Here is a 14,967-nt window from a genome sequence, read left to right on the forward strand (position 1 = left end):
AGTACCTCCGTTTGATCGCTTCCAAAAGGCAGGGTAAGCAGCAGTGTTGCCATGTCTGCTTATTATAAGCTACTGTGTTGTTGCAGTTTTGGGCTTGTTTTCTTAATTGTGGTTGCTTATTTGGGCTTGTTTCCTAGGGTCAACAGCTGTCACTGATTCCCCTAGGGAAACTGAATTCCAGTCTTTGTGAGATGTGTTACTATACACCTTTTACAAACACATTGGTGAAGAAATGTCTTGGTAAGGAATTTATTCCCAGTTATTTTTTCTGATTATATTCCCTGACTAATAGACTCCCACGGTCATCAAATTATTGGCTCAGAAATGCACAAAATCAAAAAAATCTCCATGAATTCAAGGCTTAATTGATAGAAAATGTGTAATTTTTTGTGTTAACTACTCTTTAACAACACATTCCCTGCCAGAGTTTTTTTTTTAATTCCCAGCAAGTGCCAGCATTTTAAAAGATTTTTTAACCCTTTTTAACCATTTTTTAAGTAGTCACAAAATATTTTCCGTGATCACCGTCCTCATGGTGATTCCCTCATGTTTCAAATATTTTTATTGTGAAGCACAGGTTGTGTTAGTCATCCTGGGGGTATCAGAAGGGATGAAGAAACTACAACTACCTCAACAACGCCTTCTTTCATATGGCCTCATTACACATACACACGAGTCTCGTAGAATCGTGGGGTTTCTCTTGGTTCTGTGTGGGGGAAAAATATATATTTTTTTTTTTCAAAAAACGGACATGTCCGTCTTTGGCGGTAAATAGGTGCATTTTAAAAGACGGACATATCCGTTTTTGCAATGTGTTAACCTTATGCGGGAAAGAAAATCTAAATTTAATTCTGCTTTAAGTAGCATGTGAGGGGTCAAACTAGGGGTTTTTCATGATTCTGAATCCATTGCAAGTATTTGTTTTGCACCAAAACCACTCCTTGGCAGAACATTGTCCAAGCTCAGCTTTCCGGCTCCAGTTCTCTTTTTTTTTTTCATTTTTCGAGATGGCCACCAAATCAATAAGTGATATATATATTTATTTTTTTGAGCGGTGTAGCCGCTCCTATAAGTGGGTTTGGGACCGTCGTGAAAATGTGTCTTTCGCTGTACTGTGACTGGCTGACTCTATTCACACCCTTTGCTCAGTGCTGTGATTGGCTAGCGAGATGCATGATGAAATTAATAACCTATAAATATCACCACGCACTTCAAAAAAAATACTTTTTTTTAAAGTGAGCTTCCATCACTGTGATGACCACTGTTGTTGCTAAATAACACCGCTCACTTCACACTGGGTGTGATTTTTTTTTTTAAATGTTATGAGTTTTGGAGGGGTTTTGAAACAGTTCTACCATGGGGTGGACAAGAGGATAAATGGGGTAGGTATAATCCTAGGAAGAGTATATCAACAGGTTGAGTTGAAGAGAAGGTCAGACAGAGTGATGAGCATGAGCATATGTCTCCGGGTAGCTCAGTTGGTAGAGCTCTCGCCTGTAGACCATTAAAAAAGGTCATAGGTTCGATCCCGTGCACCGTCAACTCAGCGTATGAGTAGCACGGCTTGAGTCCTGTGTTAAGTACTGAGAGCTGATGTTAGGTGTGAAGATAGAGAAAAAGATGGTGGAAAATGAAGAATGAACAATGCTGTGTGGAGCTCAGGGAGGAGATAAGAAAGGCAGCCAGAGAGATGAAGAAAGTAGGCAGGAGTACAAGGAGATGAGAAGTGCGGTGAAGAGAGGCATGGCAAAGGCTAGGTAAAGAAGATAAGAGGTTGGACAAAATGATCTGCATCGATTATCCAGACGAAGATAATGGGATGGGAAGGATGTGCAACGGGTTAAGGTGATAAAAAAATAGAGATGGAAATGTTCTAGCGAGCGGAGACAGCGTGTTGAGAACATTGAAAGAGTACTTTGCGGGAATGGATGGAGGAAAGTGTCAGGAGTTATTTGTGACAGAAGGGTACCAGTGAGAGGGAAGATGGTAGTGAGACCAGCCATGACGATGTTTAATACCTTGGCGGTTATTGTGTTAAACTCATTGAGTGCCATTAACGTGTTTCACGTGTTTTTACCGCTATGGCGCTGGGTGCCAATGACGTGTTTGACGTGTTTTTGAAAAAATAGTAAAAAAGCAAATAAATGTACAGAACCCAAGATATCATCATCTGAAGATTTGCAGCTCCATCCACTTCTTGTTTAACTTATAACTGAAAAAGGCTGTATCTTGCTTCCTAAGCACTTTTTTTTTACTTTGAAAAAAACTCTGGCACTGGGACAATATATTCCTGTCCCTGAAGGAAATAGAAGAGGGTCTATAATCCAGCAGTGATGAAGATGATGATAACGTGGAAGCAGAAGAGATGTACAGTATGACAGTGACAATGAATACAGACTACCACCAGACAAATTGCCACCCAAGGACCTGTTCCCTCTGTGTCTACTGCCCTATTCTATGTCCATCCTACTTCCCATGCCACACATCCTGCTGCCCCTGGTACACCTCATTCTGGTCGCAGGGGGAGAAGACGGAGAGATGTTCTCTTTTTTTTGCCCTCTCTTTTTAAAATCTTTTTACGGTTTTATTATTATTATTGTTATTATCATTACCTAGGCTGCTGCATTGTCTGAAGGAAGCAAAACAAAAATATGTTTTACTCTTATGAACTGTACACAAGATGTAACAATAAAGCACAACCGTGAATCTTGAACCTTCTTTTGAGAGATTCAATCCCTCTGTCTCCCCGAACCCATGTAGCCTGTTTTGTTTTGTTCTGTTAGTTCATTTGTCCTTCAGTGACCTTTGATTCATTCAGTTAGTTTGTTTGTCCTTCAGTTACTTTGTTTGTCCTTTAAATACTTTGTTTGATCTTCAGTTATCCTTATAGTTAAACCTGTTGCTTTTTTACCCGTATTATTATTATTGAGTTAAGAGTTATTCTGTATATATTTTCCCATTTCATTAATTATTGTATTTATCTGTTCACTCACCTTGTAGGGGTGTTTGGTCTTTTTATTTGGTTTAACCATTTCTTTGTTTGTTTCTGTTTATTCTTTAGTTAGGTAAGTAAGTCTTTCTTTGGTTAGGTTTGGGTTAGGGGGTAATTTTCTGAACGAATGAATGAAAAAAAAGACAAAAAGAGTTTGAAATGTCTGCATAAAAAAAGGAAAATAAAATCAATTCATTTTTGAAAGCGACTTTGTCCTCCATTATTATGTCACCTCCCCTACCCTAGACAGGGGGTCGCAACATAATTTGGGGGCTCTTCCGTTCCAAATTATAGCATAATATCGATCCAAATTATAACATAATTTGGGGACTCGTATCGGTCTAAAGGTTTTACCCCTGAAACGTATTCCTTTTTTGAAAGTAACTTTTTGAGTATTCGTACGATTCGGCTTAATTTGTTTGTTTTAACAGGTTCGTTTGGGTTTCGTTTATTCTGGTGAGTAGTCAAACTTTGTTCCACTTTTTTGTTTTGGTTGGCAGGTTAGGTAGAGTATTTGTGGTTCGTTGTGATGTCCTTGGTAGACATAGATGAGGTTGCATATTCTTTCCCGACTTCTCCCACATTAGATAAGTGCACTAAAACTGAGTTAAATTTGATTGCAAAAGTCTTCAAAATTTCTGTCCCATCGGGTGCCAATAAGGCCGATGTAAGGGCTCATATAGAGGAAAAACGTACTGAAAAAGGGCTCATAGAGCGTATATCCACCGGGTTGGCAGAGAGTACGACTGGGCGACCGGGTGAGGGTGTGGAGGCGGCTGCCAACACAAACTCCCCAGCGCTCACTGAGCATGAGGAAGGAGAGGCCGAGGGATTACTTCATGTCTCAGGTACAGAGCCGCTTATAGCTCGCATCACTGCTGGGGGGGACTCACATAGTCTAGAGCTGGCCCTCCGCCTCTGAGAGGTGGAACTCGAAACAAAAACCAAAGAGGTGGAGCTGATGCAACTCCGCATCAGGGCTGCAGAGCTCGACAGGTCACCTGCCCCTCAGCCCAGAACAAGTGGTTCTGGAACTTCGGGATGCCCTCCAGACTTCAATATCAGTAAGCATATTCCTCTGGTACCACACTTTAAAGAGACAGAACTTGATTCTTACTTTGACACTTTTGAGCGCATTGCAACCACGGTGAAATGGCCTAAGAATATGTGGAGTCTATTACTGCAATGCAAATTAGTAGGAAAAGCTCGGGATGTTTGCGCAGCCTTAACTATTGAAGAGAGCCTCAAGTATGAAGTTGTAAAAGAAACCATACTACGGGCATATGTATGAGTTAGTGCCGGAGGCGTACAGCCAAAGGTTTAGGTCCTGTGAAAAGACTGCCAACCAAACTTATGTGGAATTTGGCAGGGAGAAAAGTGTTTTGTTTGACAAATGGTGCACAGCGACCAAAGTATTGACTATTCACCAGCTTTGTGAATTGGTGTTATTGGAGGAATTTAAATCTTGTCTACCTGAGCGTATTGTTGTCTACTTAAACGAGCAGAAAGTAGATAATGTGGCTAAAGCTGCGGTGTGGCTAAAGCTGCGGTGTGCGCCGATGAGTTTATTTTGACACACCGATCTGCGTTTTCTGCTCCCTCTGCACACCGCAGATGCCCTTTCTCGTGTTTATGCCCCAGCTTAAGAAACTTCTATTTTGGGGGGAGGTTTTCTTTAAGGGGGGGGGGGGGGGTGTTACGGCCCTAGCCGTATGGTTATTTTGTGTGTGGTTATATTCCTGTGCTATGTGTGGCTCGTATTATATTGTTGTTTTTCTGTATTCCATATAAGGTCATGAGTGCTGGTGGAAGCTGTGAGTCTGAGTCTGAGTGTGGTGCTGGTGTGAGTGAGTGGTTGATTGACATCAAGCTGTCCAGATTGACAGGTCCAGCCTCTGGCCCCGTTCCCCTGCTCCCATTCGTCGTCCCTTTGTCTCCGCCCCAGCCAGGGTTGGCTGTTCTCTGGAGCTCACCTACAAAAGCTCATTCTGCCCTGACTATCATAGGGACTGGTCGCTCTCATTTGAACAAGCACGCAGAGATTCAATCCCTCTGTCTCCCCGGACCTGTGTAGCCTGTTTTGTTTTGTTTTTTCATTTGTCCTTCAGTGACCTTTGATTCATTCAGTTACTTTGTTTGTCCTTCAGCTGCTTTGTTTGACCTTTAATTACTTTGTTTGATCTTCAGTTATCCTTATAGTTAAACCTGTTGCTTTTTTACCCTTATTATTATTGAGTTAAGAGTTATTCTGTACATATTTGCCCATTTAATTAATTATTGTATTTATCTGTTCACTCGCCTTGTAGGGGTGTTTGGTCTTTTTATTTGGTTTAACCATTTCTTTGTTTCTGTTTATTCTTTAGTTAGGTAAGTAAGTTTAGCAATTGTATATTTTTCTTTGGTTAGGTTTGGGTTAGGGGGTAATTTTCTTTATTAGTTAGCCTTTTTACAAATGTAAACCGGCACCCTGAAGTTTTTGGCACTTATGAAAAAAAATACAAAAAGAGTTTGAAATCTCTGCATAAAAAAAGGAAAATAAAACCAATTCATTTTTGAAAGCGACTTTGTCCTCCATTATTATGTCACCTCCCCTACCCTAGACAGCGGGTCGTAACAGCGGGTCGTAACATACTGGTTGCTTATTTCTCTGGCAACACTGGAAAGCGCCACAGTCAGCTGCAGTGTGGGGGGGGGGAAATGTAAACTGCATAGAGTGTTAAGCCGCGAGGCATGATGATGAACCAGGGACTCTTCATTTTAAACATATAAGACCCATACCTAATCTCTGGGAGAACTGGTAGAACTTCTTCAGCCTCCCCACCAGGGGGCCTACGGCGGCCCACGCCTGTTCCTGCAGCGCCTCGTCGTTTGGATTCTGGATCGCCTGGAAAAGTCCAGATACAATTCACAATTAAAGGCATTTAGCAGATGCTCATTATGCAGAGCGGCTTACAATAATAAGCGAGGTAAACACAGACATCAAATATAGAGAGCATGGCTTAAAGCAAAATAAAATCTCACGACTGAAAATGTTTGTTTGGCCACTGGCCAAGTCCTAATGTGCGATTTGTGAAACGGTGTGAAAGGAGCCCCCCACCCACACCGTTTCCTTGAGGCTTTAACCTTTGCTTTTATATGAAATATCTATTAAGATTTTATGGAAGATGCTTCTGAACATTTTACCACTTCAAATGCTCTATCTTGGGTAATAACCGAAATAGCCGATTTACTGAGAGCTTGTAGATAGGCTATTTTCCATAGAAGACATGCATGGCTTCTGTGGAATCCAAAAGACTGAAATCGTCGTCGCGACTGAGGACTTTAATCATTGAGAGAGACAGTGTAGCGCTCTCAGTAAACTAGGATCACAGGTAAACCAAGACCCTAGCATCAGTCTAAACAATATAATGTAAAAAAAAATACCCTGTACATTGAAACTCTAGAAACTATAAGATACCTGGTAAACATTGACCCCGATTCACTAAGAAATGTACGACCATATTTTGATCTTACCGGCATTTAAGACAACATTTTGCATTAAGAAAATTGTCTTAAATGCCGGTAAGATCAAAATATGGTCGTAAATTGCTTAGTGAATCGGGGCCAATGAACCTAGCAACTGTCTAAAGAACATAAAATTACATTTTAACCTTTAAGTCTGCAAGGTCGTCAAGGCTAGGTCAAGTGCTACGGGCTAAATAAATAATAAATCATTAAATCAGAGGCCAATAATAATAATATGGTATACATATTTTAAAGACTATCAATGCACAGCATTGATATTACTGTAGGTTGTTTGGAACATCATTCCCTTTGCTGCAAATTGAAAATTGCAGCAGCTAACATCGTACTTTCAATATTTGTATATACTGTGAAGCCACGACACTTCCTACGGTGAAAATGGAAACCGGGTTATATCTGTACACTGGCCAAAGACACTACAGTATATTCACTAGCACAGCGGTCCCGGAGGACCTCAGAGTTACACAAAATCCTTGTGTGATAGGATATTTCTTTTACATTAACCACTTGAACCCTCGCGCTGCTAGGCGTTGTGAGCTTGTAGATCGGCAATTTTTGGCAAAGACGTTTAGTGTAGAGGTAAAAACAAGAAAGAAAATGACTTGAAGTCATATTCTACCAGGTGCTCTGTGTGTGTGTGTGTGTGTGTGTGTGTGTGTGTGTGTGTGTGTGTGTGTGTGTGTGTGTGTGTGTGTGTGTGTGTGTGTGTGTGTGTGTGTTTGTTTTCATAGACCTGATTACTTGTTTTTCGGATTGCTTGTTTCTCTCGCCAAACCTGGCAACAGAATTTGCGACGCTAAACGCTAATAATGTTTTTTATATAAGTGATGGCAACATTTTTAGACACCACACAGGTCTTCCCAACAATAGCGAAGATGGAAGTCAGTGTGAACATGGCCAAATAATAACTTAATAGCCAAACTAGGTCTAATGAAGCACGCTAGCATTTAGGCTAACTGTTCTGCCTGAGGCTGCAATACAACTTGCACTGTCTGCAAACTGCAGTGTGAATGAGGGGAGCGGAAAGCGGAGCGCTGTTAATGTGGGGGGCGGGCCGTCTCCCCATTCGTGTGGCCATTGGCTTAAAGGAGTGAAGGACAGCCAGGACAGCCAATGACGCAAATGTGTCGAAAATGTGTCGAATGCAAATCTGTAATATGTCGACTTCTACTCTGCCTCTTCATAGACTCAGGCGCTCTTCGAGCACCTGGTAAAAAGAGCAGACCAAGTAGTAGTAGTAGTGTGAAAAGTCAAGTTTAAGTATTGACGTTTATGATTAAATATCTGAAAATACACATTGACATGAATCCAACAAATATGAAATCTATGAAAAAGTTTAATTTACAACACAATTTTATTCTAAATGTAGTGCCTGTTTCATCACTCTCAGCTAAGGGGCCCTTTGGCTGGAAAATTCTTGACTGTGACTGCACTAGCACCTTGCGCTATTCGGAAAAGGCCTGACAAGACCCCTTGAGTTATGGCTGTTTACCTGCCAAAGTCGCAGCTAGTGTGAACAAACTTACCAGCTGCAGTTAGCGGATAGTTTTAAGAAGTGGTGTAAAGTAACTAAATACATTTACTCAAGTACTGTAGTTAAGTACAATGTTGTGTACTTACCACTACAATTATTTGAAAACTTTAGTTACTAGTTACTTTGTAGATTTGTATTATTATTCCAAAACATACATTAACCACTCCAGCCCTACAGTATATATACATAGGCTACTTGAAAATATACAAGCTCACAACTCAATTGTGAGCTTGTAGATCGGCTATTTTCAAAAGAGTTTCATACATTTTGAAAACTTGTGAAATGGGACATTCTGCGTAAATGAGTACTTTTATTTTTGGTACTGTAAGTATATTTTGACGCCAGTACTTTTGTACTTTTACTCAAGTACATTTTGAATACAGGACTTTTACACGTAACAGAGTATATTTCTACATCGTTGTATTGCTACTTTTACTCAAGTAAGAAATGTGAGTACTTCTTCCATCACTGGTTTTAAGTTCCCCCTTTCCTTGAACGTTACCTCTCGGATTTCCTTGCCGGCTCCTTTGTAGGCCTGCAGTTCGTCCAGGATCCCCTTGGCATCCTTCAGCACCACGTCCACCTGTTCCCACACCTCACGCTCTGCGTCCGTGGGCTGGGCATCTGGTAGTGGACACAAGGTCATGGAGGTCAGTGGGGTCACATCCGCTGGGATGTCACGTCTCATCCATATTCAGTTGCATAACGCAAAGCAGAGCACTATTCTTACTAAGGAGGTACAATCGACCATCTTGTGTTGATTGGTGTGTAGAAAACTATTGTATTTAAAGGGATATTTCACTTTCAAACATGTTTGGGGTCATTTTAACAACGTCTACTCAGGCTTAATATTCAATTTGATATTCATTTTATCAGACACGCCCCTTTCCTATACAAACCGATTGTAACTTCAAACTTTAACCCCAATAGATTCATTGCAAACATCCGTCCTTGGTTCTGGTGACTGATATTGTATTTTAAATGTACCGTATTTTAAATGTTTCAATTATTTTTTTCATTTATGTTTTATTTATTCTTTTGGAAAATGAAAAAAAAAATGAAGTAATTGAAAAAACACAAGGGGTTATGTTTTCAATGAATCTAACATGGTTAAAATAGAGTTTGAAGTTACAATGGGTTTGCATTGAAAGGGGGCGTGTCAGATAAAATGATTATCAACTATCTAAATACTGAATGAAGCAAATTAAAAAATGTCTGGGGTGCTCACAAAAGCCTGAGTAGACGCAAAAATGACCCCAAACATGTTTTGCAAGTGAAAAATCCATTTAACTCCGAAATCCACTCTGAATATGAGCATCAGCACAATGCTTAATTATAAATGATGCAGTTACTACAGCATGGGTGGGGTCCAGCAGCCCCAGACTGCACCTCTTGGGTGCTCAAATATTTGAGGAGTGGGCGCTGGTGGTGCAACTCTTGTCATGATTGATATTCTGCACATGCATGCACAAGATCAATGGAAAGAACAGAGCAAAGGAGGGCTCTGCTGGTGAATGAGGTTCCTTGGCCTCTGGGAGGAACAGTTGTAAAAAGATGAGTTAGGGTGAGCAGACTTCAAGAGGGAGAGGGAGGCGTAATATTATGGTAAGATATTCGTGTGATCGATATTAACGAGGGGGGGAAGGGGGGGGGGTATTTAAATTAACTCACTTTCAAAATCGAGGAAGAAATTGGGCTCCTGTTCCAGATCTGTGCAAGTCAAAACTTTCAGGAGGTTCCCCATGTTATAATACCTGCAGAGAGAGACAGACAGACAGAGAAGACATGGATCAGAGCAAAATAAAATCTCACGACTGAAAATATTGTATGGCCAAGTCCTAATGTGTGATTAGGAAACGTGTGTGAAAAGGAGCCTCCCCCCTCCACACACACACACTATATGTAAAATGATGATGTTTTAGTAATGTTGTTCCTGCTGTTCTACATACTGCCAACCAGGTGAAAAATCACAGGTAGAGGCTTTAACCTTTGCATTGATGAAATATCCCAGACCATTATCTTCTAAACATATTGCTAGTTTGACCACTTCAAATGCTCTAATCTTCTAAATCTAAAGCACTATCTACAACGCATTGAGAGCTTGTAGATCAGTTACATGCTTCCATAGAAGACATGCTGGCTTCTATGGAATCCAAATGACTGAACTCAGTCGTGGCGCCTGAGAACTTTAATCCATGAGTTCATTGGAGGACAAACACCCCCGACACGGAGCACAGAGAACATATCAAGACTATACTTAGAATCCCAGTGCTGTTCTGCATCATTGCTCGGCTGCCAGTAAGGACCCCAGTGTGGTGGCCCGGTGGCACATGTCTGCCTGATGCCCACAGTGTCTCCAGTGGGCACCGGCCTGAGTTTCCTGTGCCACGCTGTGCTGTTTGCCAGCCAGATGTCAATCCAAAAACAAACTCACCCGCTACTATAAATACATACTGATTTACACCCCTCACTGGAATCCCATAAAATCAGTTTCTACAGTGTGGCTCTGCATGAATCTAGTCTTCTATAAGAGTGTGTGTGTCCGCCTGTCCGGAGATGATCTTGCAAATAACTCAAATTTTATAATGGATGTAAGTCAATGGGGCTGAAACCTTGCCCAAGTCCTTTTACTGTACATCACTGCAGTGTTGACAATTTTCCAAAGCATACCAGAGTTTACATGATGCTTTATTGATCGGACCAAATATTACCTTAAAGCACTCAAATACCCTAGTTTAGTAGCTTGGGCCCCCTTCTCTCTTACGCTCTTTATTAATTTTAGCTGCTGCAATTTGGAAACTGGCAGTTAATAATATTGTGATTTCAATTGATTTTTGATTAATTGTTCAGCCCCCAAAAAAAGAAAAAAGAATCAAGTGGATCTCAGGATCCACATGGGAAAAGCGTGGTTCCAATGTGGATCTTGGATGACGTCTGCCATCTGTGACCTGATATAAGGGTCCCCAAACTTTTCCGGCTGCGAACCCCCCAAAATAATCATATTTGAACTGGGGACCCCACCTGCATCCGGCTTTGTCGAGTTTCTACACTAACACAATTGGCCTGTGTTCGGGGGCGGGAAGACGGGCGGGGAGTGGGACAGAGGCTCTACGTCCGCCCGGTGGGGGCTCCTCACTGGCAGGTGATACAACATAGAAATGTGCGGGGAGGAATCAAATAGCAAAGTTGGGGAGCAAAAAAAACAGTGAACATGACGTGAATCAAATTGAAATGGAATCGCAATATTGGACTGAACATTTTAATTGCAATTAGATTTTGTTCCGAAATCATCTTGAAAGAAAGGGTTGGTGTGCCCCGGTTGTACACATTTTCTTTCTAATCAGCATCTGGCTGTTAAACGTAGCTATACAGTATGCAAACCAATCACTTTTACAAGCTTCCGTAGGGAAATCAGCTGACAATTAATCCATGTTCAACCAATTAGATGGGCCAGTTACTCCCTGCAAAACAGCAGGCCACATCCAATTAATCCTGCATAAAAGAAGTTCCTGGAGACTAGTAGAGTAAGATGGACTGCTTTAGGGAATTATATTCATATTACATAATGTGTGTATTTGCATCAGACATGGGAAGGAAAAATAAAAATAAATAACTCATAAACACAAATCTCTCAGGATCAACATATTCGGTGAGTAGGCGAGTACAATAAATGTGTACACACATGCACGTTGTGCACACACACACACACACACACACACAGACACACACACACACAGTCAGCATCAAGGTTTTTTTAAATCAATTTCCTTTCTACTATTCTATGCATTTTTTGTCATTACTTTGAGTCTGCATGTTGTCAGCTGTCTGTGCTGTGTTCTTGTTTGCTTTGTTGTACGTTTCTTTTGAGGCAAGATGTTTTTTATAACCCCCTTGAGACTTTCTTTTCTTTTTAATCTCACCAGCACAAAGTTGTTTTCTTCTTATCATTTGTACCACTGTATTTATGTTTTAATCTGTGTGCAAATAAACAAGTCTGTCTTATAAGATATAAATAACATAGTAAGATAAGGAGATTTGGTGTAGCAACAAGATCTCACATTCGATGCAGGGGGGCCCAGCATCTTGCTGTGTAGACAACAGACTATTCAGTATCTAAATTAAATAGGCTACATGCCTCAGGTTAAGGAACAGTTAATTCTAGGAAGCCGAGATAAGCCACCTCGCCTCAGAAACCACTGTGAGAACTACACCTGTTCCACTTACACAACACCTTGTTGGTACTGTCACTGTGTGAAGCCCCAGGGACCCACGATGCCACGGAAACACTCACCAGTTAGCAAACCACCACCCCCAGTACAGAGGGTGGGTGTGGGTGTGGGTGTGTGTGTGTGTGTGTGTGTGTGTGTGTGTGTGTGTGTGTGTGTGTGTGTGTGTGTGTGTGTGTGTGTGTGTGTGTGTGTGGGGACCTATTCCTTTTAAATGTGCATACCGGTACATCATCTTTTTTTTTATACCATGCACCTTTCCTCTGCTCTGAAGCAACTCGCTGGTGTACAGCTCAACTTTTTCCTCCCTTTTTTCTTGCTGGTGATAATCTGATGACACACACTAACACAAACAGTCAAACACCCAAACAGAGTCAATACTCTTTGGGTCTAATTACAACCTAAAGAACTCTCCTGGGCTCAGAGTGGTGGTAGGCAACTATGAAGTCACAGCCAGGGAGGCAGTCACATATTTAGGTTGCATTTTAGAAAATAAATTATCGGGAGAGAACATGGCATTGAAGGTCGTGGCAAAAGTAACATTTCTTGCTAGAGTCTCGACTCAGGTACTGTAGATCAAAGAGCCCTGAAAATACTAGCATCAGCACTAGTACAATGTCATTTTGACTATGCCTGCACTTCCTGGTATTCTAGTACCCCTAATATCCTCAAAACAAGACCTCTCAAAACCAAACGATTAGATTAAACCTTAAACCACATCTCAGAACTCATACCATTTTCTTCACCTAGAGTATCTCACATGAAAATGTGTATGGTTCACAGGATTGCGAACAGTGGAATAATGTGGAATGGGCTTCCTAAAAGTCTTAAATCCATGGTCTCAATTAAAGTACAATTTTAAATCTTCACATAAAAGATGATAGCAGGACCTATTCATAACAACGCCCTAATTGCAACATCATCTAGGTATATCACGTTTATATATATTATTGTTCCATCTTTGAAAGGACCACAATGTAAATAAGCCTTCAAGCTTTTCCGTGTTTATCCTTTTGACTAATGTATGCACACACGAATATGTCAATAAAGAAGTCAATCAATCAATATTTAGCTTGGAATTTATGCAACAGCAAGTGACTGTCTATCTGAAGAACACTTTGCTTCAGTGGCCCTCAGACTCCTAGAGAGCATTAAGAGCACGCACTCCTGCTGCAAGAGGCCGAGTTCACCATGAGAGGCCAGAGAGACAGAGAGAGAGAGAGAGAGAGAGCTAGATATATGGATGAGTGGAGAGAGAACTGTGACAGAATCCGTCAGTGGGGACAGGTTGGTTTAACCTTAATGACAGAGTGCAGACAGTGCAGGAAGTATCTTGAAAAGCGGGGAGGGCTGGGGCCGACGGACGGGGCGACACATGAGTGAGAGAGGTGGTGGCATTGGTAAACGTTGGCAGGCAGATGTCTCGCCGGGAGGATGACAGGTGTGGAGTCAGAGAGAGTGGCTTGGTGAGGGAGGGGTTGGTGGCAGCGATGCACCCCTGTAACACGGGTACAGACAGACTGCGGAGTGGCAAGGAGAGGTGCTGCGATGGAGCACAAATGTGCACGTCAATTCAGAAGCTTGATATCGTTTCATCTAGAAGGGTGACACCCAGCAGTGGTCCTGTGTAGCTCCCCAACATGGCCAGGGTTCTGTGTTTTCCTTGGAAAAATAGATGTGCTCGAGAAACCGTAAAGCAAAGGGTTCCCAAACCTTTCCGTGCCAAGGACCCCAAAATAGCCATAGCCTCTAGTTGAGACCTTGAGATCTACAAGTTCATGCGATGAGGCGTATTGCGAGCTAAAATATTTTCAAGTCCCACACTAATGACATGACCCAAAATACTACACACGCCAGGTTGAAAGGGGCAAAATTGGAACAATAATTTATTAATTGAAATATTTTTATATATATATATATGTTTTTTTGTGAAAACAAAAGCAAAAATGAAAACAAACATTTTCCCTACTTTGAGAACCTGTGCCATAAGGCACTCTGGTTAACTCAGAGAGTACAGTGCTGTGTGGTATACTCCATGTCACTGAAAAGCGGCCCCGCCATACATCCATTGGCACGACAACTGCATTTACCACCTGGGCAGCCCCCGCCTGCCTCGCCCCAGCCTCGTCTTATTACATCTTCACTAATGCGACCTGAATGTTGGGCAGTGCCCACCGACGCTGGCACCTCACAGGCTGTCAAAGCATGGCACCTGGGTCCGGCTCAGAGGACGGGGACGGGCGCCAGAGCGACGGGAGCTGTCAGTAACCTCACCCCTTCTCTTCCCCCGGTGGTCCTCTACCGCCGTGGTTCTCAACCTGCGGGTCGGGACCCCCAGGGGGGTCCCAAAAAGATTTTGTGGGGGTCCCCAGATGATTAGCTTAATGTGCAACAATGTGTATACAGGGTGTAATACAAGGTATCTGCACATTTCTAAAGTGACAATTTAAGGACATTTAATACCTTTTTAATACATCCAAGAATATTACTGTAGCAAAAGGTAATGAAAAAAAAGGTGAAAGTTGGCCAAATAGTCAAATATTACTAAAGAAAGAGGCAACATTTTTGAAAATAGCCGATCTACAAGCTGCGAGAAGTTGCTATTTTCACTATTTATCTGTGGAGTCAAACTAAATGTAATTCCTCAACTCCTACTATTCCAAGTGCTTGTCAGGGTTGGGGGGTCCCCTGAA

The 14,967-nt window shown here is 41.7% G+C and overlaps 1 protein-coding gene across 2 annotated transcripts in view; it reads right to left on the bottom strand.

Annotated features, from left to right (window-relative positions):
- The window catches only part of fam49bb (family with sequence similarity 49 member Bb), a 61,580-nt gene that overhangs the window by 23,257 nt on the left and 23,356 nt on the right, over positions 1 to 14,967 (bottom strand). For both annotated transcript variants that reach the window (XM_084048834.1, XM_084048835.1), the window contains exons 3-5: positions 9,720 to 9,802; positions 8,551 to 8,672; positions 5,771 to 5,876 (exon numbers count right to left, since the gene is read on the bottom strand). In XM_084048834.1, the coding sequence (XP_083904960.1) occupies positions 5,771 to 5,876; positions 8,551 to 8,672; positions 9,720 to 9,792 (301 nt within the window). In that variant the 5' untranslated portion in view covers positions 9,793 to 9,802. The remainder of the gene's footprint in view (positions 1 to 5,770; positions 5,877 to 8,550; positions 8,673 to 9,719; positions 9,803 to 14,967) is intronic.

The sequence above is a fragment of the Gymnoscopelus microlampas genome (assembly GCF_963454915.1).
Source record: "Gymnoscopelus microlampas genome assembly, chromosome: 22".
Taxonomy (NCBI): domain Eukaryota; kingdom Metazoa; phylum Chordata; class Actinopteri; order Myctophiformes; family Myctophidae; genus Gymnoscopelus; species Gymnoscopelus microlampas.